The sequence below is a fragment of the Trachurus japonicus genome, chromosome 17, assembly GCF_045865225.1.
Source record: "Trachurus japonicus isolate A0001 chromosome 17, Traja_1.0".
In the NCBI taxonomy this organism is placed as follows: Eukaryota; Metazoa; Chordata; class Actinopteri; order Carangiformes; family Carangidae; genus Trachurus; species Trachurus japonicus.
The window spans coordinates 23,735,467-23,762,246 of record NC_140923.1 but is presented as its reverse complement, the minus strand read 5'-3'; the positions used below and the strand labels follow the sequence as shown (position 1 = coordinate 23,762,246).

The 26,780-nt window shown below is 42.7% G+C and overlaps 1 protein-coding gene across 6 annotated transcripts in view; it reads right to left on the bottom strand.

The window, feature by feature from the left end:
* The window catches only part of astn1 (astrotactin 1), an 840,736-nt gene that overhangs the window by 515,320 nt on the left and 298,636 nt on the right, over positions 1-26,780 (bottom strand). For all 6 annotated transcript variants that reach the window (XM_085804088.1, XM_085804090.1, XM_085804091.1 and 3 more), the window contains one exon: positions 223-373. In XM_085804088.1, the coding sequence (XP_085660214.1) occupies positions 223-373 (151 nt within the window). The remainder of the gene's footprint in view (positions 1-222; positions 374-26,780) is intronic.

Below are 26,780 nucleotides of genomic sequence, written 5' to 3'. Positions count from 1 at the left end.
CCTAAGGCTTGGATGAGTTGAGTGTTGGAGGTAAACACATTCATTCCCATGCTCTCATACTGTATTAATCATGAATGGACAAGTAGAGACGGTGTAGTATACTATAAAATACTTTGAATTTGATTTATACAGACACCTGGGGGGAAGGTCGTGTTCTGCTACTGTAGCTAACGTATGGAAGCTTCCGGGAAAGGAAAAAAAAAGAAAAGAAATGTAACTCACCACACAACCGGTGGAGTCCAGCTTTCGGTCGGCTATGCAGCGGAAGTTGCGGCTGCAGCCTCCGTTGTCTTTGGTGCAGTCTCTGACGGGTCCGAAGGAGTCCAGCAGAACCTCCAGTGAGTCAAAGGATGAACTGATCATCAGCTCCTCCCTGGGAAAGAAGGAAAAGAGAGAAAGAGAAGGGTTGAGAAGAGAGTAGCTTGCTGTGTGAATGAATTTGTTTTTTCATTGACCTTTTTTTCTTATCACACAAACAGGTGGGTTGTTTTTTCAGTAGGGCCCAGAACAGACACTAACCCAGCATGAACATAAGGAGCTAACTTTAGGAAACAAAGAGACAAGTAAAACACTACTAACATGGAGGTACTGACATGAATGAACCGACAGAGCGCTGTGGGAAAACACTGAGGGAAACTACACCAGGGAGAAATAGGTGGAGCAGTCACACACAGGTGAGACACGTGAGGTAATCACAGGAAAGACGATAGAATTTGTACTTTGTGTGCCATCAAGAGGCGGAGAATGAAATTAATTAGAAATTAGAAATTAGAAATACTTTATTTAATCCCCAAGGGGAAATTTAAAAATGTCACAGAGCAGCAGCAAGACAATACAGACAACAACACAGATCACAAACACAGAGTAAAAATACATGTAAGACATAAAAACACATAGTGTATTAAAACACAGAATAAAAGAAATAAATACATGAATAAGAGATGCGTGTAGAGGGTTAGAAGTTAAGAAGTTAAGAGAAGAAGAAGAAGTGCTGGGTCCAGGATGCTTGTGATGACTGCATTAATTAATCAGATTGCGGAGTTGTACAGCTGTATTGCAGTGGGTATGAATGAATGTTTATATCGCTCTCTTGAGCAGCAGGGGAGTCGGTATCTGTGACTGAAAGAACTGACAACACCACCCATCCCCTCCATTTTGTTCGGACTCTGTTTTCAGTGATTTTGTGTTATACTGTCCTTCCTATGACTTCATAAGACAAAAACTGCTTAGTAAGGTAGATCCAAATAACGATATTTGTGTGGTTGGACGATGCTGAGAAGCTAAAACATCTTTTTCAGTTGAAAATATTTGCTTTTTTTTTATTTCTTTAAAGGGATAGTTCAACATTTTGGCAAATTGGCCCATTGCCATAATTGCTATAGTCATAGCAGTAGGTTCGTTACCTTTAATTGTAGGTGTAAGCTATTTTTAGTACAGCGGAGCGCAGCAGCAGGCTGCTCAGAGCTACGCTATGGAGGCTAAGGGAATTTCTTGGTTTCCCTCATTAAACTCATCAAATACAAAATCCCAAAACTCCACAGCGCTTTTGTAGACAAGTTGTGAGCTGCACAACCACCATGCTATGAGATAATGACGGAACGATACGAAACGGAGCCGTTTTCGAGGTAAATTCATACAAAACCGCTGATGCGCGTTGCGTTCAGGGACAGTTTTTCAGCAAGCAGTCTCCGTATTTACCCTGTATTTACCTCGAAAACGGCTCCGTTTCGTATTGTTCCGTCATTATCTCATAGCGTGGTGGTTGTGCAGGTCACAACTTGTCTACAAAAGCGCTGTGGAGTTTTGGGATGTTGAATTTGATGAGTTTAATGAGGGAAACCAAGAAATTCCCTTAGCCTCCATAGCGTAGCTCTGAGCAGCCAGCTGCTGCGCTCCGCCGTACTGAAAATAGCTTACACCTACAATTAAAGGTAATGAACCTACTGCTATGACTATAGCGATTATGGCAATGGGCCAATTTGCCAAAATGTTGAACTATCCCTTTAAAAGGCCTGGGCAATGAGACAAAGATGCGATATACAGATGAGTATTGAAAGTAATCTGAAGTTGTTTATTTATGTGTCGCACTTGTGATGCAGGTAATACCAACAGGAAGGACTGTCTAGTTTTTGATTTGTCAGTAAATGTGTCTTGTAATCCCATATGGGATGGCATGACACGAAAATAAATATCAATTCATTCATTCATTCATTCATTCATTCATTCATTCACTCACAGGAGAGAGGGAACAGGAAGTCACAGAGAATTTCAAAATAAAACAAGACATGAACTGGAAACACAAAATACAAACCGTGACATGAATAAATATTTTCAGATAACTCTGTGAGAATTATATCACTGTGTGCGTTCTATTGACTACCTTTCATCCCTGCAATGAGGTGATAAGTCAAACCACTAGAGGTCAATAAAAAGCTTTTCAGCCTCTGTGAAGGTGCGCTTTAAAAAAAAAGGAGTCAAGACCTCAGAATGAGTGGAAAAACTCCAAGAGTCGTTTTTTTTTTTCCAATAAAAGGCTTGAGTTTCGATGAACTTACTTAGCTGTGTTATATTGTACACTTTAAAGTGATTCAATTCAGTTCCATTCAATTCAATTCAGTGCAACTTTATTTATCCCAGAGGGCAACTCCGTGAGCTGCTCTGCTAAAGTATAATGAGGCATGCCACAGTCTGGAGTTGAAGGTGGTAAAATATTTTTTCGTTCACTATGTGAATATTTGATGTTTTTCACTTGGTAGTCACGACTGTGTTTGACTATCAATTAAAACTGTTGGACACACCACTGTGTTACGTGTGTCCTTACCGACTGTGTCTGGACAGCTCATTTGATCATCGGCAACCTTCATTTTCAGGGCTGACCCTCATTCTCAGTGATGCCAAGATTATATAAGCAGGAAGTAAACACACGTACAAAGGCACTCAGTTAAAATTCTAATTAATTGCTGTGCTGTTTTAAATGTGACATCACCACTCACTGAAGTCTAACACCTTGTGCTCAGATAAAATGAGGATACTGGTAAAGAAGGTTAAACAGCCTGGAATAACAAAACAACTAAAAGCTGATTCAGTTTCATTTCCTCTCTGTGAGTTACGTTAGAAATGATCAATATTGTTTCAGAAATATCAACTTCAAAGAAAATAATGAGTGACTGGAATTAAGCATTCAATTAGCTATGCCGTGCTGTGAGCGAAGTGCAATTTGCTCTCATGAAAATCAATTCAAGTGTCTTTATTTCTTTAGATCACCTTTCAATATGTCAGACCATCACTTCAACACTCTGCTTCCTGTGACACCTGTGCTCTCTGTGTAACTTACCCGAGACATATCTCTTGCAATGAATTACAAATAATTGCATGTTTAATTTATTCCGTGTAATCGTCATGAGAACGGCTATGCCTTTTTACACAGCGCCATTGCTATGCAAAGTAGTAGACTTATAGACTGATAAAACGCAGCCTGAATTCATTGCTCCGACCTTGCTCTGAGCAGTCACTTTGTATTTATGTGATTTTTCTGTTCCCAGTGAACCTGCTGCAAGGTCAACAAGGAGATCATCCGACAGAGGGACGACGGAACAAGTGTTTGAGATCGGCGCCGATGAGGAGCAGAGCAAAGAAGACTTGGGTGTTTTCTCACAGTCTAAATTACACAGCTTTTTTCTGCAGAGGAATGTTCGGGCTGATGATAAACAAGAACTTGTGTAATAGCATTGCCGCGAACCTTGTCTTGGTAAAGAAAGTGATGACCTCTCAGGCACTCTCAAAATGTTTTTTTTTTTCCGACTCACACTCGCACTCCTCTGCTTTTGCCTGAGAGAAAAGAGAGCGAGTTTCCTCCCCCCACCTTCACCGTCAACTTGATGTTATCTTATAAACCAATTTTTCTATTATAATTGCCCATTGCTTTGTTGTCATTTATTCAGAGGGGACCTATGGAACGGAGCCTCGGCAGATGATGAAACTCACAGCAAGTGCAAATGCTAAATTATTTGGGCGCTGCAATTATAGTCGGGGCACATCTGCAGATTGTGTGCAATATGATTTACCATTAAACATCACACAGGGGAAAAAGTCATGCAGGCGACTCTTTGAGGTACTACAATACCCCCCCCCCCCCCCCCCCACACACACACACACACACACACACACACATACCTGAGAGTACTACTGAAGGAAAAACAAAGCCATTCTTGCCTTTCAGGGTATGAGTTTGCGAAGCAAATTATGGGATATATGTGTGAAACATGAGCAGTTTTAAAGGAGACATGTCATGCCCCTTTTCAATTAATTAAAATAGTCCCCAGATGTCTTAAAGACATGTCTGTGACATGCTTTGGTCAAAAAAAACCCAAGGATCAAACATCACAGCTCTTTTCATCCTCTCAAAACAGCCCTGTTCAGAACGACTGGTTTCAGTGCCTGTCGCTTTAAATGCAAATGAGCCACTGCTTGCCCCGCCCCTTCTACTGGTACCAGTACTCACAGGTAGGGGTGGTATTATGCAAATTCAAAAACTAATAACATCATTGGATGACAACTGAGGGAACAGCCTGTAAAACCACATGGATTTCAACCTCGGGGGCCTGAAAATTACAGATTTGTTTTGTTCTCACATTTTGGGGGCCAGAAGGCAAGACAAACACCCAAATATATGTTAAAGAGCCTTTAAAAAGTGATATAATATGTCCAATTTAAAGGTAAATTCTCACTGGGTCCATTTCATGTACAACTTTTAACAATTTGTGAACATCTTCTTAATGAAGAAGCTAACTCACATTTAATGAGGCAATGCTGTTGTGCCTGTAAAATGTTAAAATCAATCAACAGGAGATTGTGTGGCGGCAATAAATGAATATACAAAAAAAGTTCTATAGAAGCTATCAAACAAGAAATGCTGCTCAACAAAAATGATCCACATCAAGACTGTTAGAACTATTTCCCTACAGCTGCAATCTCACTGAGGGTTTTATCAGCATCAGGAGGGCAACCACCCTCTTCAGTGGTGATGGTCATAGGGGTGTGGGGGGGTCTTTCTCATCCAAATGTATCAGCTGCTGACATCAATAACCATAACAGCATTTAAAAGGAGTGTTGGTGCAAAGTGGAACCTCTCAGAGCAAGTTAGAGGCTGAAGGGAAGAGAGAGGTTTTTAGCTTTCTTTTAAAAACACTGAATGCCACATTTCTCTGAAATATAAAGGCAGCACATTCCTGGATGCTTTATCTGGACATTGACATCTAATAGAAGGTCTCTCTTCCACTTGTATTATATTCTGAACTTGCCTATGCAAATTGGTGGGGGGTGGGCAGTCCTGTTTACAAACACAACACATTCAGCTTTTCTTTGCAGGAGATGGAATCATTTTGTTGGGCTATAACATGGAAGGAGTTAAATGAGCTCTCAACCAAAAGATTGCTGACCCGATAACGAAAAGTGACTATAGGCTGGTGAAGCAGAAATCAGAAAATCCACAACGTGCTCAAAGACATGAGGGAAACTCAGCCAAGCAGAGGGACCTGACCAGGACTGAGGGAGAGATGCAGGCGTGGCTGGATGAAGGTGAAACACATTAGGGTGGGGCAGAACGTCACGAGGGATGGAAAACAACCAAGAGGCACTCAGGGTAAGTAAAACAGTGAATTAACAAAACTCATATGACAGAATAGATGATGACATACAACAAGGGTGGCTGATTTGAACTTGGGATGCAAAAGTTCATGCATCGTTTCAATAATAGTTTATTGGGCTGTGTCTGTGCATTAGTGCTACGCAGACACTGATAGAGGACTGGGGGAGCTGCACTGCTGATGTCATGTTTACTCTGTAGATAAGATGTTACACCAGGCTATAATGTGCTTTTATCTTTTCAGATCATATGTCTGGATACAGTGTGTGTGTGTGTTAATATACAATGTAAACAGGTTGTAAAGGTCAGAGGGTTGAAGTAGCCTCTGGTGAGGCCTGCGTTCAACATGAACACACTGTTTACTGCCACAGTGGGGCTCACTGGAGAAAAGCTGATGCTGCATATCTGTGCATTATATAGCATTCGGCAACATTTTAATTAGGATTAGGATTAGGATTTTTTATTTTTATTTATTTATTTATTTTTGACGTTTCTCATTTAGGTATTTTTCATTCATCCTTCATTATCATTTATTATTATTATTTTTATCATCATCATCATCATTATTATTATTATTATTATCACTACTACTACTGTTGTTGTTTATTTAATTGTTGTTGTTTTGCACAACGCCATTTGTTAGGCCATATACTTTTACTTTCATCGTATTTTTTATTATCATTTATAACATTTGAGGTTATTTATTGCTGTATGTGTGTGCATCTATTTTGTCATGTGTTCTTGTAAGCTGCTAGACAACTTAAATTTCCCTCCAGGGGGATAAATAAAGTATTTTTTCAATTCTGATCTGTTCTATTCTATTTATTTGTTTATGTACTTATTTATTTCAGAAAGAGGAAAAAATAAAAATAGCGAAATTATCAGGGGCTTTAAATCAGGACATTTCCATTAGCTGTGACACTGTATCCACATATATTTATCTTATCACAGTGACAGACAATTAAAACTTTTAATTGACCTAACTGTCTGAGTACACAACTGCATTATTAGACCATTAAAAAAAGAACATGGGCCCTAGTTTCTTGGCGCAGCGCAGGTGGCGCAAGGTAACGCAGCTGGTCTAATGCAAGTTTCGACCAGCGCAGCCTAGTGCAAAGTCAGATTGGAAGATTGGTAGATCGAGCTGCGCTGAGATAGGCGTGGCCGCGCAGCAGGGGGAGGCGTCACAGATTCAGCTTGGTGCAGTGGAAGTTTTGTGCGAAAATGTCCCGCCGAGGTTGCGCTGAAAGCTCGCCACCTCCAACCAGGTGGGGACAGCTCTCCATTCCGACACACCTTCACTTCGACACCCCGCTGTTCCGAAATACCCCCACTTCGAAACACCGCTGTTCCGACACAGTCCCCCCGCAGCTGTCCAATGTCCAAGGTGCTGAACCGCGTGACGTTGTTTACATTCTGCTTCGTGGCTTGTCTGTGAAACGTGCGCTGCTCAGGGACTGGGCAGATCTGTCCCACTTGCTTTCTCCCCGACTCCGTTGTTGGAGATCTCCCACACAGTAATAGAAATACACCCCCCCCACCCCGCTCCGCTTGAGCGCGGCTGAACCCGGCTTGAGCTCACAGGGGCGCGAGGCTGCTGCAGTCGCCGCTCGTGCTGACAGCTGACTGAGGGAGATGCTTTGGTTGGGCTTAGGCAATGAAGAAAGGAGTTGGTTAAGTTTAGTAAAAAGACCAGGTAGAGGCTAGACAGGCTAGAAGCATAATGAACATTATGTCATTAATATGAAGTATTTGCTTGTTTTGCAGTTAATTATCCCACATGGGGGTCATCCCTATGTTCCCACAGCCCTATGTTCCCTCAGCCCTATGTTCCCTCATTTCTAACTTTTGTCGTCACTGAAAATTAGGCCCTATGTTCCCTCAGCCCTATGTTCCCTCATTTCTAACTTTTGTTGTCACTGAAAATTAGGCCCTATTCCCACAGCCCTTTGGTCCCACCATTGGTTGGGTTTAGGCAATGAAGAAAGGAGTTGGTTAAGTTTAGTAAAAAGACCAGGTAGAGGCTAGACAGGCCAGATAGACAGAGTCCAGATAGGTAGAGAGAGTCCAGAGGGAACATAGGGCTGAGGGAACATAGGGCTGAGGGAACATAGGCACGCCCTGCACATGATCCGTTTGACCCCAAAAAGGAAAAAAGGATCAATGCGCACTGCGCACTGCACAGCCTCCGTTTCCTTTCTGATTAGGTCCGTCTGTCCGTTCGGAGTGGGGGGGGTTTCCCCCAATAGCCTTTTCGGAATAGCGGGGTCTTTAGAAAAAATAGAAAACCCCGCTATTACGATGAATGGAAGTCTATTGTCGGAAAGGCGGGGCTTCGGAAAGGCGGGGTGTAACCCAACCAGGTCTACTCTCAGCGCAGGGCGGAGCGCAGCAGGTGCAGTGGAAGTTTGGCTGACTGACCTGCAGTGCACACACGTCACCAAGACCTCACAGGCAGATCTCCACAGTTCCAGACACATTTCAATGCAATAAATATCCACAATAACCACTATTTAATGCAACTAATGGAATCAACACGTGAATTTATATCTATATAGATTGTCCCGTCACATCTGACGTCAGATCAAAGCAGAGATCAAAGGCTGTGGCACGCGTAATGGAAACTCCACCTGAATTAGCAGGGACGAACTGGCACTGAAAAGCAGCTGTGGATGTCCCAAAAGCAGGACTGAGGGTGGATGACTGCATGTCGCTGCCGTGTTGAGACTACGCACTGCCGTTGTGATGATCGCTTTATTTATTTATTTACTTATTAATTCATTAGCGCGAGCGACCGCGTCACGCAGCCGTAATGAAAAACAAAACACAAATCATTATCTCTCTTAGTCCACCACAACAGCCTCGGTATCAGATAGTCAGTATATAGCCTACTACAGTATACTCAGCATCTCTATCACAGAGAAAAAAGAGAGGAGGACAGAGAGAGAGAGAGAGCGTCCTTTACGCTGATTTCAACCCGCATGGTGTTTGTTTATGTTGTGATTAGTGTAGGCTACACCTCTCATCTGTCTTACACAGGGAATAATAAATTGAAATGAATAAATGTGAGTTTCTTCATTAGTTTATTAGTTGTTGTTTCTTACACTGAGCACCGGTTCTCAGTGTATCAGATCAAACCTGATTAAGTATATTAGTAAACTCATTATTGGTCACTCTGAGCTCGGACCTCCGGACCAAAACAGCTGTTTCCTCCTGGGAGAGGTTCGGCCTCTGGCGTCGCTGTCTCCTCCGTCCCAGAGCGATAGATATAACAGAGTGGCGACACTCCCATAGGACTCCGTTGTAAAAAATGGCGGGCCGACTTCCGGGTTATGGAGCCCTCAATAGTTCCAAACATTCCTCCCGCGGCGCTGGACCACGTCTGTTTCTATGGCTGCACAGCAAGAAACTACTGAGCTACGCTGACGAAATACCGACCAATTTTAAGTTATAAAGTGGAAATAATCTTTCCCAAGTACAGTAACCATGTTGACTTAACAAAATAAAAATTATTAGACTGATCGGTTCATTGAAAAACATTTATTTATTTACGTAACTGTGGTGATTTCAGTCCGTAGCCCAGAAGCAGCCCTGCTCACTTTTCATTCAAACAAACTAATGCCACTGCCATAGTTGTTAAATTTCATCAATGAGACCAACATTAATCTCTTCAAAATAATTTAACAAGCCAGCGGTAAACCTCTAAAAGCATGCGGATACGTTACTTGGCTCGTTTTCTCCGACGGGAGGACGGACGGTCGGCCCCGGCAGATCAGCTCAGTAGAGCGGCTGCTGCTGCTGTGACAGCCGCTGCCCCTGGTCCCCGGTCGGGGCTCACACAGACTCTGCACTTCTCCCAGAACAAACATCGGTGCAAGTTCCTAACAAACGTTATGAACTGACCACAGACTCTTGATTAAACGGTGACTTTCTTGCATGAACAAAATATTAAAACTGTGACGTGTTGACAGCGCTAAAGCCAGGTTTTGGCAGCTTTACTGCTGTGGCTCGGTTGCCGCAAAATGGCGATATCGATGCTAATTTCTGTTAGCCCGTCTATGAGGTTTTGCATTATACGTTAGCATTAAGCTAGCGGGCTTTATATTTAGTTGTGATACTGGCTGTGTGTGTGTTTTGAACGTTGTTTCAAACTGTGTGGGTTTGATTGAACATCTTTTATGCTTAAATATATAGATTCCCGCTTAATATATTGCTTTACTCCTCTTCTTATGCCATTTCTACTGTAGGGCAGGCTAATCTTCACTTTAGAGTGACAAATAAAACCTTGAAGCAAGAAGATTTTGCCTTTTGTTTGAAAACTGACATTGATGTACATACAGTAATTCAGTAACAGTTGTAGATATACCTTTGTACGGTTTATTTTTTAATATTTACCGTCCAAAAGCAAGCTCAGTGCTGTCTGTCCCATAGCAGAACATGACAGCGGCAGCCTCGTTTGGAACTATTGGGCGCTACATGAACCACGTGACCGCGCTGGCGGCGACATCAAAGGCTGTCGCCACTCTGTTATATCTATCGCTCTGCTCCGTCCATGTCAAAGTATAAAATGACAAACTTGCAGTGCGCATCATCCGCGGCGCAGTTAAAGGTGAGGAGAGGAGCTCCTTTGATTGGTGAAGATCCGAATCGGCTGTGTTAATCCCACTTCTCTTCCTCCTGTCTCCCTCCCGCCCTCTCTCCTCCCTCTTTGCCGTTTGCGCCGGGAGGAGGGACGAGGGGAGGGGCTGCGCTGGTCTAAGTCGGACTGCGCTGTCCAGCAAACTTGCGTAATGGACCTGGGCCACACCCCGTTGACGTGGCGAAGCTGCCCTGAGGTTAGACTTCACCCGGTCTACAAAACTAGGGCCCCATAAGTGAAATACCCAGAAGGAAAAGCTGTTAAATGAATAAGACTGACGGCTTGATTGGTGTGATTTTCACTTAAACTGAGAGAAAAATGTTCTCTAATACATTAAACACACATTTGATGTAGAGCAAAGGGAAAATAAATTGCACTGATTATTTTGACACCTCATATAGATAGTACTCTCAAAATGAATGGCCAATAAGCAGCACCTGAGCTGTGTTTAACATTTAGTTTAAGACTGGCTGTCTGCTCTTGAAAGAGGCAGTAATTGTACAATGGGGGAGTTGCAAGTCAAAACAAACCATGAAAAGAAGCATTCACTCGGCCCCAATTACCACTGCTACATACCACTAAAGGTTTAAATGTCAAATGATGCCCTGTAATTTACTTGCATTAGTTACTCATTCAGTTCAGACAGGTAAGTGAAAATTACCGTCAACAATCATCAGACAAAAATTATTTCAAATATCCAGGTACTTCTGAAGATAACTGTGTTTAATATACTCAGGATTCTACTATTTCTTTAAACTTCTACTATGTAACTTTTCCACATAAAAATTTGCAAAAATGACTCGATCTATATTCTGTATTTTGCTGAGCTGTGTAACATATTATTCCAAATATTGGGATTATGGTAGCCTCACTTTTAGCGACTCTTCAGCCACAGACACTTTTTACATCTTCTTCTTTCATCGTCTGTTTTGATGGGATGGTTTAACCAGGCAAAGGATTTAAAGGGGACATATTATGGAAATATCACTTTTTGAAGGCTCTTTGACAAATATTTAGGTGTTTGTCTTGCCTACGAGCTGTTCCCTCAGTTGTCTTCCAGTGATGTAACTAGGTTATTTTGCATAACCCCACCCCTACCTGGTGCTAGTAGAAGGGACGGGGCAAACAGTGGTTCATTTGCATTTAAAGGGACAGGCACTGAAACCAGCCGTTCTGAACAGGGCTGTTTTGAGAGGATGAAAAAGAGCTGTGATGTTTGATCCTTGGGGTATTTTGACCAAAGCATGTCACAGGCACGTCTTTAAGATGCTAGGGAACTATTTTAATTTGTGGAAAGGGGGCATAATATGTCTCACGCCTATCTCAGTGTAGAAGGAAAGAAAGACAAATACAGATTCCTTGTTGAGTCATTACTGCAGTGGGGCCTGGTAATCAAGGGAAGGAAGATCAGGGCTGATCGCCATTTAACCATCTGCTCTGGATCAAGACAGAGGAACAAATGATTATCAAACATGGAGAAATGCAGCTCAAAAGCGGAGGAAATCAGCAGCTTCAAGAAGGTGTTAGCGGTGTTTCCTCTTGGTCCCTGGGGAAAGCTGAAGGTAGCGCTCATCAGATCATAGATCAGAGGCAAAAAGGTGTTATTTACACAGCAACTTGAAAAAGGAAAATAAAAGCTGCCAAATAAAAATAAAATGTCAAGAAAGAATGCAGGAAGCCAAGTGCAATCCTGTTGACAGAGGAAATAAAATTTTATTTATATCCAAGATGCACAAACTGACTGGAACTGTTAGTGGGAGAGCACTGGCTGCCTTGGTAGAGACTAATGGTGATTAAAAAGGGCTCTTTTATCTGAATTATTTGCATATCATTGTTGGATTAACTTACAAACTCTGGTTTATTTGCAATAGACAGTGATAGAATTAATTAGACATTTCCTGCACATCAGTGTGACCCTGAGACACATTTGCCAGGTAGCAAGATGATTGAATAAGAAACGCGTATTGATGTTTACATTTTCTGACTTTTCCCTGGTTGTTGCTGCTTTCTTGTGAAATATCGAGTAGTTTCATCTCTTTAGACTTCTTACAAATCCCTCTGACCGAGCTATTTCAGACTGAGGGGAAAAACACGCGTTGGAAGAGAAGTATGAACACGTCTCAGTGGGTGAGATGTTTAGGGAAATAATGGCTTCATTCCATCTAGTGCTCATAGTCTTCTTCTGGTCTCTAGTCAACCTTTCAAAGCCCCTTACACCACAGTCATGCATACAGCACTTTTCACTAACCTGGAATACAGTGACAATGGAAACATTTGATTAGTTCTTTGCTCTCTCTGATGTCTGTCTGAGGCAGCCATGAAACAGTTCAAAGATTTTGCCACCAATTAAAGAGATAGTCTGTGTGAAGGAGTGAGAACATCAAAGCATCAGTACAACAGCAGTTTCTCACCTGCAGCCGAAAAGGTGAGCTGAGTGCATCCAAAAAGCACCGTCATGCGGTAAACTGCGTAGGTGCACTTGGTGCGTGGGAATAATGTGCCAAATCACAGTGGGAAGATAAATCAGTTCTATGAAGCAAACATTTAGCAAACAAATTTCAGGAGGTGTTTTTAAAATAGGCTAAAACATTTTTTTCACAGTAGCTCACAGCTCTGCTAGACTGCAGGCTCCTAACTGGAAGCACACAAAGTCTGCTGCTGCTCATGTACCGATCGTGCATGAGAACCTGAGTAGCTCATACAATCCCATGTCAAAAAACCTAACCTAAAAACTATGATGCACAGTTTAAAAAAAAAGAAGATCAAAATCAATGAAGACATATATTCTGTTTTATTGTCATCTCTTCTTTTCATTTTTCTTCCCTAACAAAACCTGGCATCCACATAACCCATAATGCATCTTTACCCTAGATGAATCTTTTGGAGCTTTGGCTGTTTTATGCTAATGGAGTTTTATGTGACCTGGATCCTTTAAAGTGATAGTTGAACTGTTGGGCAAATTGGCCCATTGCCATAATCCCAATAGTTTTAGGAGTAGGTTCATTACCTTTAATTGTTGGTGCAAGCTATTTTCAGAATGGCAGAGCAGGGCCGTGAGCTGCTCAGAGCTACGCTACGGAGGCTAATGGGATTTCTTGGTTTCCCTCATCAAACTCATCAAATACACAATCCAACAACTCCAAAACGCTCTTGTGGACAAGTTGTCACCTGCACATTCACCACACTATGAGATACTGTAATAATAGAAAATCCATTAGCCTCCGTAGCGTAGCTCTGAGCAGTTCGCGGCTCTGCTCCGCCATTCTAAAAATAGCTTGCACAGACAATTAAAGGTAACGAACCTACTCCTAAAACTATAGGGACACAAAGGTGTGATGAGCTCATGTCTCTCTAACTCCACATCTACATTTTTTTTTCAGTCTTCAGCCCCGAACAACTTTGAAGTGGCATTGGACTTTGTGCAGCATACTGTTTTCATGTAGTAGTGTTTATGGTCTGTGACAAGATGCAAACTCCAGTCTGATGAAAGTTGGATTTGCAACACAGCCCTGACTCCCCACCCCCCCTCATCAACACTTTCTACCTTACGTGACTCTGCCTCCACCAGTGACACTGGCACCGGATGTAAATGATGAGGTGGAAAATGTCCAACATGGGCATAATTACTTGAGATACTGGTCTAAGCACACACACCATTCTGCATGCTGCTCTTTGAAACAAGCAAAAAAAGTTGATTTATTTCCCTCAGTTTCACACAAACACCAAAAATATTCAGCCACAGTCTGTGAAAATCTACATACCAGAACTTTTGAGCGATGACGCTGAGGAATAAGGAAGTGTCTCTGTTCACTGTATCACACATTAAAGTCCTTTGTTTAACAAACACATGCTGAAACTCCAATTATTTAAATACTGTGGAGACATTTGATATCAGCATGACAGCTGTGGCTTCTGTCAGTCACAGGCTGAAAGTGAATGAATGACTGAATTTCTCCACTTTCATCCTCGTTCTGAGGATTCAACTAGTTTTAACCAGCTGTGGCCCGACACACACACCCGGAGCCCGAACTTCACATCAACATCTCTACATCTGTTCCACTCTAAAGCCATTTACAACAAGTTGATGATTTATGGATCGGCACCATGTACGGATATTGTCCTCCTGATGACAATGCAGCTTTTTCTACTTCAAGTTTGATCTAAAACTACTGTTTTAGTGCAGTTTTTCACAGATCCAGTTAAGTACAGTGGGGAAAGTCAAACAGCTATTAGACTTTCTGAAGTATTGTTGGTTTGATTGATGAAAATGAAGATCTTTTCCCTCTCAGAACAGAAAAAAATAATCAGGATTGTGCCTTTGGCTAATGGTATTCCAGCTCTTCAGGCGCAGCCTCATCCTTCAGCTGAGCCTCAGCTCGTGTTTTTCTCTTTTCTTTCATGGTCATCCTTTCATACTGCCTCCATTTGAAAGACTCGGGCAAAATAAACAAAACATCATCCATAAACTGTGACTGTACATTTCACAAACCATCAATCACAGCTGGGTGGAGACCTTGATCTCAAGCCCGCCTTTGATGCTCTTTGCTGCAATTCAGAGACCATCATACCATTTAAACTCACTCTGCATTGACAGCAAAGCTCACTTAGTTGAGATATATGGTACTGTTATAAAGGAAAGTCAGCCAACCTTGTTCTACTGCTTTAATTTAGATTGAAGGACCGGTGTGTTGGGTTTAGTGGCATGTAGTGGTGAGGAGAAGACCAATCAACCAACTGAACACCCAATCCCAAAGGATGTGAGGGAAGCTGTGGTGGCTTTAAGGTAACGTAAAGATGCAAAAGTTCCTTTCTATGAAGCTGATGTTTGATTTGTCCATTCTGGGCCACTGTAAAAACATGGCCGTGCAGCAAGTTGGCGGTCAATAGAGCCTCACAAATTCTACACACTAGTGCTTCAAGAGCTGTTAAGAAGTTTAAAGTGCTATTTCCTGATATTTTTAGTAAAGAAAGTAAAGAAGTAGTAAATAAACAATATTATTTAGTAGAATTCACTATTTTATGTCTGTGGAGTTTACATGTATACGAGCATTGGTACTAACTCATTGAGTGCCAACCATGTAATTTCTCGTTTTTCGTTCCCATGCGTTGAGTGCCAAAAACGAGATTTCTGGTTTTTTGCTTTTTTTTTTTAATTATGAAACTAGACACTTTAACACACCTTATGTGTAAATTTGGGGACTCTACGACGAGCAGAACTGAAATAGATGACGATCAAAAACTCATGACAGCTCATGATCTGGAAGTTTTTATCATAACTCGGCTTTTGTAAATGGAGTTCTGCATGTGGATGCAGCGCAGCTGCTCCGCTGTCACTGGCGAGGCTGCAGCAGCTCGGAGCCGAAACAGGAAGCTCTCAGCCGACAGTCCCGCCGGGTCTTCATCTGGAGCAACACCGTGTCCTCCCCAAGGTCCTCCCGCGGTAAAATGTGATGGTCTCTGGGCTAAAGCAGGCCGGCACCGACCCGTACCACAGAAGGACCGCGACCACCGGTGGGATCGGTATTCCAGACCAGCTGTGGCCGAGAGACCATCACGTTCCGCGGCGAGAGGCTGTGCCACGGCACGGTGCGTCTGTGTTATTGTTGTTTAGTGGTGCCCCCCATAGGCGGCGCTATCAATAAAATAAAATAAAAATCATCACAAATAATAAAATGAAAAAATAAAATAATGTTGTTTTTTTCGTTGTTGTTTTTAAATTCTATTTTAGAAAGAGGTGGGAAATACGTACATTAAAACAATTTATTTTTTATTTCGGTGCTATTTGACTGGTTACCTGCGTCATTACGTAGGTTTAAATGTGTCAGCATGTCATTGCGTAAGTCTACTGAGTGTGAGCGGCACGTACGTTCACGTTGCTTTTGTGAATTTTAAACAAACAGACGCCCCAGGCTCGGTTTTAGCTTCCAGCTGTTTAGCAGCTAATTCAACAGCAGTGTTGGATAACTCTACCGGAGAGGCTGAACAACTGCAGGAGCTTCATTTGAGGAATAAACGGCAGCTTTTACCTGACGGGAGACCGACGCCTGAGCTACGGTAGCTAACAGCAAGCAGGTTACATACTTTCTCTCTTTCCCTCCCTCTCTTTCTTATACACGCACACATACAGCCTGTCATATCTGTTGTAAACCTTGTAATAACAGCTTGTTGAGTACAGTTAACACTATTGTTGCTTCAGTTTGAATGCGGATTAATTGTTAACAGTTTGTTGTGTAATGTGAGCGGTGGTCCAATATCGCGTCCTGATGAGTTGGGTTTTAATAACCGCTGATAACTGTGGCGTGGATTGTGATGAGAAGGTGTAACACATATTTTAAGACTTATCTGTGCAAACCATTGTGCAAAACCTGTTTGTTCTGACTTTTTGCGTGATAAGATGATTTGCCGAATTCTTCTTCCATTCCTGCAGCCTTTTGTCTCAATGTTAACGATGGCAAAATGTCGAGATATTTTATTACTTCATGAAAATAAATGTCTGTGAGTTAAAAAGAAGTGGGCTATGCATTTCTGACTTGATTTGGCTTTTCGTGCATTTGGTTAAACACATATAAGTAACAGGAGCGAGAGAGAGAGAGAGAGAGACAAGGAGAGAGAGAGAGGGTGCGCTGGGTGAGCTAAATTAACTGTTAACGGGAGAGAGAGCGGCGCACCGCGCTGTCAAAGCTCGTCTCAGCAGAAATGGTGTGTGCTTTCAATATAGACACGAACGAGTCATTCAGGAATAATTTCCAACTCTATGTATGTTAGTGTTATTTTTTCCTAAGTAGTGGCCCATCCAAAATTACTGTGGCCCGTCCAAAATTGAAATCCTGGCGCCCCGCCTGCTCCGGAAACTGGGGGGCGACCACCATTCCGAAGGACCGCCATTCCGACGGTCTGCCAGTCCGAAAATTCCCGAAGGTCCGTCATTTCGAACTTCCCGAGGGGCCGCCGTTCCGAATGTGTTTTATTTTGAAAATTGACCGGATTCTCTCGTGGTTTGACTTCCTGCCCGGCTTGACACGACGCGCCGCGGGGACAGCGCCCAACCGGCCCCTCCCCCTCCCCCTCCCCCTCCAAAGTTTCACCCAGGTGCGAGTCTGATGCATTACATCCATCTGATGCAGCCGCGGCACTCCTGCTGAAAATAAATGTCCTTGCTCTGTGCTTTGGTTAGGTTTAGGCAATGTAGAAAGGAGTTGGTTAAGTTTAGTAAAAAGGTTAGGTAGAGGCCAATAAAATCGCAGTTAATATATATCTCCCCCGGGAGTCGAACCCTGATCCACCGCGTCAAAAGCAGATGCTCTGACCACTACGCTACCACCGCAACTGAACTTGTTTACTCCGTGCCTTAAACCATTCAAGATTTTTTCAGGTTCGGAATGGCACCCTTTCTTTCAGGTTCGTAATGGCACCCTTTTCCCATAAATAATTAAGGGTCGGCATTCCGACAAATTAAAGTAAACGTTCGGAGTGGCGGCCCTTCGGAATGGCACCCTGGAACCCCGGAAACTTGTGTGAGCGCACATTCTCAGCGATGCAGCGGGTGTGCAACTGGATGAGGACAACTATGGCACAACAGATACTGTCAACTTTGTCACTTCTGTACATCGAGAGCAATAACTACGGTAAAAGGATTTAAACCTGAAGAAATAGTTGAGAAATATGACACAAACGCCCTGTGGCGTATGCTGCTTCATTAGGGTAAGAACATTGATTAATTGATTATGGGCTACTACACCAGCAAAAAAAAAAAAGTAGAGAATGAAAGGAATCATTCTGCTGCATCTCATTTTGATGAATATAATCAAAATTATATATATATCTGCCTATGGGTAAAAACTTTCTTTTTTTTGTCCTGTAGCTTCCCCATTCCTACTGTCCTAGCGCCTCCTATGGCGCTCCCTCCTGCCCCTGATGGTGGATTTGTGAATAGAACAATTGTTGTATGTATTTATCTTACACGAGCCCTTTGATCCAGAAATGCTAGTGTCAGAAGAGCGACAGGCACAAACAGAGCACCTTTCATAAAAGACATATCCTTTTCTAGAAAAAAAGCAGGGATTTTGGTGAAACCCAGCCATGTTTAGCTTGAGTTTTCTCAGGAATGGAGGCACGTAGAAACAAACGGTTTGTGGCCATTTGAAGCATAAAGTTTCACCTTTAAAATGAGCCACAGTATGTGTTGGTGGCAATAATATAGAATACACTGTGGCTCTACAAAAATCATCAAAAATGGTCTAAATTGCCAGTACACTTGACTAAAACTTTGGAAAGGAGCGCGGCACTCAATGAGTTAACATGATTATATACTCAGCCTAAACACCATATAATTAATTATAAGATAAATGTTAAAGAAATCAATAGGCTGTATCAATATGTTAGTCATTGTGTGAGTTAAGTTAAATATCATGTAAATTCTGTTTGTAAAAGGATATATGCTATTGTCTTAAACACTGATGATATGTTTTCCTTCTCCCAAATGATGTCAAATCAGTGTATTTATGAACCACATTTTAAACCATTAAATTTAACAGTGAGATTAAATTGTCGCATTAATTGACAAAAGGATGAATCAAAACAAAAACAGAAATGATGAAATAAAAAACAGACAGAAGGAGGATATGAATTAATTCCTAAAATTATATAATACTGTCATAAAATGACAACCCCAGGCTAAAGAGAAGACAGTGGTCTTTCAAAATGTCCAGCTATCACTGGATTATCTAACTGTTCCACAGTTTAAGACCGGTAACTGTACATGTCCAGTCACTTCTGGTCTGGAGGTGGATGAGCCGATGAGAGATATGACCTGGTACCAGTCTGTGTGCTGCTTTAAAACTATGAACCTTAGAATCAGTTCTGTTGTTCACTGGTGTAGAGAGGCCAGTTCAGGGAAAGATGTGGTCTCTCCTCTTGGTGCAGCGAGTCGCGTTGCTGCATTCTGAAACAGCTGCAGGCGAGATAAGGTTGACTGACTGATTCCTACAGAGAGAGAGAGCTGCAGTAGTGGAGGCAGGAGGAAATAAAAGTGTGAACTAAAGTCTCAAAGTCTCCAACGGACAGGAATGATTATTTTGCGAGTGATCTAAGGCGGGAGAAACCAGCGCTGACAGCTGGTTGATTTCATTATCAAATTTTAAACCTGAATCAAAGATAACAACAACATTCCTTGTATAGGAGTTCACATTCAACAACAGAGGCCTGAGGGCATCAGCAAGTTGCTGAATTGTCTGCACAGACACACGTCAGGATCTCGGCTTTATTCTTCTTTTTTTTTACCATCCAGGATTTTACATCCTCATTGAAGTTTAGAAGGGAGTCAATACAGCATGCATCAAGGCTGCAGCAGGTGGTACAGCTGGATGTCATCAGCATAACAATGAAAGAAAGAAGATATTATATTTTCTGAAAATAGACCAGCAAGGAAGCATGCAGGAAATAGAGAAAATAGGACTGGGCCAAATACGGCGCCTTGTGGTACTCCACAGGAGATGGATGAAGAGGAAGAAGACTCATTATCAGTTCTAACAGAGGCTCATTCATCTTGGTGGTTGGAGGCAGGCGACTGAAGGTCTGTCTGTGGATGCCTACAATGTGCTTAAGGCAATCTAACAGGATGGAGTGATTGATTGTACCGAAGGCAGCAGTGAGAGGTAAAAGAATTAAAATAGTGCTACTCCCTGAATCTGAAATTTGTTCAAACGGAGTTGTGAGTGACAAAAAAAATAAAGTTACAAATACATTATATGTAATATTTTGCTATTTGTATATTTATAATTTGATTTATTTTCTCTCCAACCATGTGACCCATCACGTGACTCCTCTGGGCAGATAGAAAAAGAGAGCGTCTGTCATAGGCTTGTCTTAAGCCTGAAGAAGAGCATGTGGGTTGAAACATTGCTTGTTGGATGTGCTAAATAAATGCACTAAAAAGAGAGTTCAAGTGTGCAGATTTTTTCCTTTTGTTTATCCTGGTTATTTGTTTTTTAAGTCCAGCACCTACTTTACTGGATGTGCGTGGCTGCTCTGTTTTTTACTGACAAAAAAATAATCCAAATTAGAGTCTTAAAGGTTGAATATGTAGAATATTTATTAAAAGCTATATTTTTTCAAAAATAATACATCCATGGGGCCTTTAGAGGGGTACAGAATGAAAGTATTGCTTTTCTGTTTACATTCGTACCTGCCTGTAGCCGACATGTGGCTCAACTCTCCGCTGTTTTCCTGCTTCCTCCTGGTCGTATGCGTTTGTTTCCAACCAAGCCTTTTTAATAATCAATCGGTGGATGAATGGATCATCATATACTTGTTTGGATGGGTGTATTTGTGTAGTCTTATCTGTCATTTACACGTTTATCGTTGCGGACTTTCGGTGCCACGGAGCTCCTTTTTTTTTTTCCAACTTGACGAGAGCAGTGACAGCGGAGGCTCTGAGCAGCAGCGGTGTGGAAGGCAGAGAGCCTCCACTCTCCCTGCAACAAGCTACAAGTCATTTATTATGCCGTTAATGGCGGTAAAAATGAAACATAAGGTAAATATCCTGCTTAGCTCTCCTCCTCTGCTGTCCTCTGTTCAGAGCGGAGTCCCTAGCAACGGCCCGTTTTACCTAGCAACGGTCTGGCAATCGACTGCTGGAATTCTTTTTCTGTTGTTGTTCTTGTAATTCTACATAGTCAACCTTTAAGATTGGTGTGTAATTATTAGAACAGAAGGTGTATTGTGTAGTGTTTGTAAAGCCAACTGTGACATAGCCATGTGGAATCACTCATGTCCATCCTGGTGGTCTGAGAGAGTTACCGACATCTGTACGCCCTGTGCTGGAGTTAAACCCACTTAGCATACATTACTGACATAAGTCAACATCACTTATGCTACTCTCTTAGTGACATATGAGCTACTCATGAATAGATATTTTCATGAATGTGTTCCATTCATTTAAACATAGAAGAAACAACTCATAGCTCTAGGGAATTTCATTTCAGTCTGTAGGTTTGTCATGTTGGTTCAGACACAAGAACCCCAACAGCCATGAAAGAGACTGGAATGACATTTTGTACAGTCTAATGTTGCTTTCAATAGCACAGAGGTTGGGGACAGTGCTTGAATGTGGCGCACAGAGGGAGATGGGAGAGATTGAAACCACATAAGGTGATTTTGAAAAAACCTGTCAAAACAACAGGAAGTTAGTTGTTGCCATTTGGCCACCTGATGTGGTCCACTTATGATCACAGTCACTACTGCCGCTGTGACGGTGACACGCATGGAAGCAAGTCCATTTGCCACAATTTCATCAAATGCCACGCTCCTATACTCTGAGTCACAGATCTGTTAAATCTGAACACAGACATAATCAGTGGCGGCTGGCCAGTAGAGGGCGCTCGGGCGCCGCCCCCCCTGATGTTTTTGATTTTTAATTTTTAAAATAAATAATTTTAAAATAAACAATAATCACTTATTTTGAGCACCATGTGTGTATAAATTAGCAATGACATGTCATATACAAAATATAAATTATAATTTTCGGGGGAAATTGTTTCCTGCGCATATCTCCGTCTGTGCTGCTCTGCTGCTGAGTTGCTGGGGCGATAGAAAAATCGCCCTGCCAGTGTGGCAGAGCAGCCAATTAGCGACAAGAGAATTCGCATAGCAACAGGAATTTATCCAATCAGCGTCGTCGAATTTGATGTCTGGAGGGCGATAAATATATCGCCCCAAGCCGAGTGTGCTTGTGGGAGTAGGTTGGATTTTTGATGACAGTGACAATGACGGACGAAGCAGACAGTGAAAATGTAGGATTTCCTTCCAATTCAATTCGGTCTCTTCTCCAGAATCCATTCGAAAGGAGAACATTGGTGGAAAAACTTGACGTTAAACAGCGAGGACCAGATCAACCCAACATAAAAATAAGACAGCAAGCCAGCGAGAAAGGTAAAGTTTACCAGAGAGGCTTTTCTCGTAATTGGTATAGCAGGAAGGCTTGGCTAGCTGGATGCGGACATGTAAATGCTCTGTATTGCTTCCCGTGTTTGCTCTTTAAAACGGCTGGGACAGATACGGCATGGACTGTTACAGGAGTGAGGGACATGAAACATTTATCCGAGAAGATAAAAAAACATGAGTGTACGCGAGCACATATGGAGAGCACAGTAAAGCTAACGATGCTAGGCAGAGCTAACATAGCGACGCAGCTGGATGAAGGGCACAGGCTTGGTGTGAGGAGGCACAACGAAGAGGTGGACAAGAACCGACACATTTTGTCGAAGATCATTGACTGTATTCGATTCTGTGGGGGGGTTTGAGCTGGCTCTGCGCGGCCACGATGAGACGGAATCCTCAGACAACCCCGGTGTGTTTAGGGGCTTAGTGGATCTGGTCGCAACGCTTGATACCGTGCTGGAGGAGCACCTGAAGACAGCGACCATTTTCAAAGGCACCTCAAAGACCGTGCAGAACGAACTGCTGGACTGCATGTTGTCAGTACTGAAGACGCACATTCTCGAGGAAGTCAAAAGCGCGGACTATCTCGCTATTCAGGCTGATGAGACAACTGACATTTCCACCCGCTGTCAGTTAGTGCTTGTGCTAAGATACATAGACACTCACTCCAACATTCAAGAGCGTTTTTTCGAGTTCATCCCTCTTCAGAATTCTGCCGCTGACACGATCGCCACAGCACTGTTGGAGAGACTGAGCATCATCCTCCCTCCCGGACAGGAAAGTCGGCTGATCGCCCAAGCCTATGATGGGGCTGCAGTGATGAGGGGAGCCACAGGTGGAGTGCAGCGCAAGGTAAAAGATGTGTACGCAGGTGCACACTACATTCATTGCTATGCCCATCAGCTCAACCTCATCATGCAGCAGGCAACATCACGCATCCCCAGAGTCAGGGCTTTTTTTTCAGACCTTGGTGGATTTGCTGCATTTTTCTCCCGGTCATTCAAGCGAACCGCTGTGCTTGACCAAATTGTGGCTCGGAGACTTCCAGGGACCTCAACAACCAGGTGGAACTTTCATAGCCGTGCTGTTAATACAGTGTTTGAACACAAGGATGACCTTGTCAGGTGTTTCCAAACCATCAGAGACTCCGGTGACTTCGATCCAATCACTGTCAGAGAGGCAGGAGGCTTTGTGAGAATGCTGGAGGAAGAAGACTTCTGCTTTCTCCTGGCCTTGTTTCACAAGATCCTGCCACATGTGGACATGCTGTTTAACCAGTTGCAGAAGAGGAACATCGACTCTATCTACATCGCAGGAGTCATCCAGACGTTCACCAACAGCATGCAAAAGATCAGGTGAATAATTATTTATCATTATTGTAATAAAAGTCTCTAGTATGTTAGTTTTTGAAACCGTCATTGTGGATGTTAACCTGTTTTTCTGATTAGGGACTCCATTCCTTCTTTGAGTGAGGAAAACAGCGCATCTGTGCAGCAGCAGTCCACAAAGAGAAGGAGGGCATTTGGACAGGGAGAACGACAGGAGTTGGCTTCAGAGGTAAGCTGCAATATTACAGTCCTGTTTACAAGACAGCCAATAGGTGTTTTTACCTTTATTGATAAGTAAAATTACTATATGCTATATGTCTCTGTCTGCCTTCCTCAATTCCTGTGTAATGATAAGACTTACACCAGTGTTTCCCAACCTTGGGGTCGGGACCCCACGTGGGGTCGCCTGAAATTCAAATTTGGTCGCCTGAAATGTCTAGTAATTGATACAAATATTTTTTAACTAATTATTATTCTTTTTAAACTTTATGATTAAAAACACCATACACAATCTTAAACAACTGTATTCTATACTTTCACTTTCTTGAATATAAATTGAGTTCAAATAAAATGCAGCACATAAAAATATCTGAACTGGCACATGCACATGATTGTGGGGTTGCCAAAAATTTGTGATGTCAAAATGGGGTCACGAGTCAAAAAAGGTTGGGAACCACTGACTTACACATTTGTTTTTATTATGCTATATTCTAATCGCTGTGCAACTACTGAGGATGGCAGACACTGATCTCATCTTGTAAGAGAATACTGGTGATGACACTATTTACTATGCTAAGGTTTACTATGTGCACTCACCTTTTTTTTAATTATTACTTATGTTTCATGTCATAGGTATGTGGTACCATTCTGAGCCATGCAGAAGAGCGGTTCTCATTTACCAAGCACCTCATCAGTGCCACTCTGTTACACGGAGACTTGTTCGTGCAACACATTGCACAGTTCCCAGATGCAGCGCTGGAATCGACCGTGGAGGCCTACCCCATGTTGAACAAAGCCAAGCTGAGAACAGAGCTGTCCCTCATCTATGAGAACGACGAGTTCAAGGCCTGCAGTGGTGCACTGACTCTGTTCCAGTTTTTCATGGAGAACAACCTTCAGGGCACGTTCACTGAGACTGTAAGTCTTCTCAAGATTCTCATCACCACCCCCATGACAACCGCAGAATCAGAAAGATGCTTCTCTACTTTAAAGAGAATCAAATCTTTCCTGAGGAACACCATGACACAGGATCGCCTGAACGCTCTGGCCATGCTCTCTATGGAGAAAAAACTGATCAGAAACATCCCTGACTTCAATAAGAAGGTCATTGAGCGCTTTGCCACTCAGAAGGACAGAAGGGCAAAATTCCTGTACAAATAGGAACACACACACACACACACACACACACACACACACACACACACACACACACACTCTCACACACAGACGTGGACAAAAATGATGGTACCCTTAACTTAATCTTAACTTAATATTTTGTTGCACAATGTTGTTGTTTAGCCAATCACTGCAGCCAGGGGATTTCTGTAACTCACAGTGAGACCTCTGCACCTGTCAACTCCTGGTGAGTTAACTGCTCCAGCTGTCTCAGGTTTGAAGACTGTACTTCTCCAGACTGCCTGTTCCAGCTCCTGCCACAGATGTTCAGTAGGATTTCAGATCAGGGCTCATTGGATGCCACTTCAGAACAGTGCAGTGTGTTGCTCTCAGCCTTTCCTCAGTGTGTAACCGTGTGTTTCAGGTCATTACCCTGTGCAACGACCCCTGACCTGTGACCTAGACCAGGCTTTCTGACACTGGGCAGCACATTTGGCTCCAGAACGCCTTCACAGTCTTAAGAGTTCACTGAGTCCTGCACAGATTCAAGACACCCATGTGCCAGGTGCAGCAAAGCAGCCTCAGAACAGAACCAAGCCTGATCCATGTTTCACAGTAGGTAAAGTAGTTCTTCTCTTTGTTTGCTTCATTTTTTCATCTGTGTATGGTGAGCTGATGTGACTCCAGTGTTGTCTCATCTGTCCACAAAGCTTCAGTTTTTGATCAGCAAGGATCAGAGGTCTGGTCTCTGTTGTCTATTGTGACCTGACAAGAAGCTTTAGTTTTGGATCAGCAAGGATCAGGTCTTTGCTGGAGCTTTTTGATCCAAAAAGGAAGCTTCTTGTCAGGTCACAACAGACAACACTGGTCAGACCTCTGATCCTTGCTGATCCAAAACTGAAACTTTTGATGTGACCTGACAAAAAGCTTCAGTTTTGGATCAGCAGGGACCAGAGGACATTCTCCCAGAAGCTTTGTGGACAGATGAGACAGCACTGGAGTTACATCAACTCACCATACACAGATGTAGAAATGAAGCAAACAAAGAGAAGAACTACTGTAAACATGGAACTGATAAATGTTTCACAGTAGTTCTTCTCTTTGCTTCATTTTTTCATCTGTGAGCTGATGTGACTCCAGTGTTGTCTAATCTGTCCACAAAGCTTCAGTTTTGGATCAGAAAGCTCCAACAAAGACCAGACCTCTGATCCTTGCTGATCAAAAACTGAAGCTTTGTGGACAGATGAGACAACACTGGAGTCACATCAGCTCACCATACACAGATGAAAAAATGAAGCAAACAAAGAGAAGAACTACTTTACCTACTGTGAAACATGGATCAGGCTTGGTTCTGTTCTGAGGCTGCTTTGCTGCACCTGGCACATGGTGTCTTGAATCTGTGCAGGACTCAGTGAACTCTTAAGACTGTGAAGGCGTTCTGGAGCCAAATGTGCTGCCCAGTGTCAGAAAGCCTGGTCTAGGTCACAGGTCAGGGGTCGTTGCACAGGGTAATGACCTGAAACACACGGTTACACACTGAGGAAAGGCTGAGAGCAACACACTGCACTGTTCTGAAGTGGCATCCAATGAGCCCTGATCTGAAATCCTACTGAACATCTGTGGCAGGAGCTGGAACAGGCAGTCTGGAGAAGTACAGTCTTCAAACCTGAGACAGCTGGAGCAGTTAACTCACTAGGAGTTGACAGGTGCAGAGGTCTCACTGTGAGTTACAGAAATCCCCTGGCTGCAGTGATTGGCTCAAAAGGTTGTGCAACAAAATATTAAGTCAGGGGTACCATCATTTTTGTCCAGGCCAGTTTCATATTCATACACAGTACTCTTCTGTTGAAGAAGTAAACAAACACATTCATCCCCTTGACCAGATATTCCTTTGTAT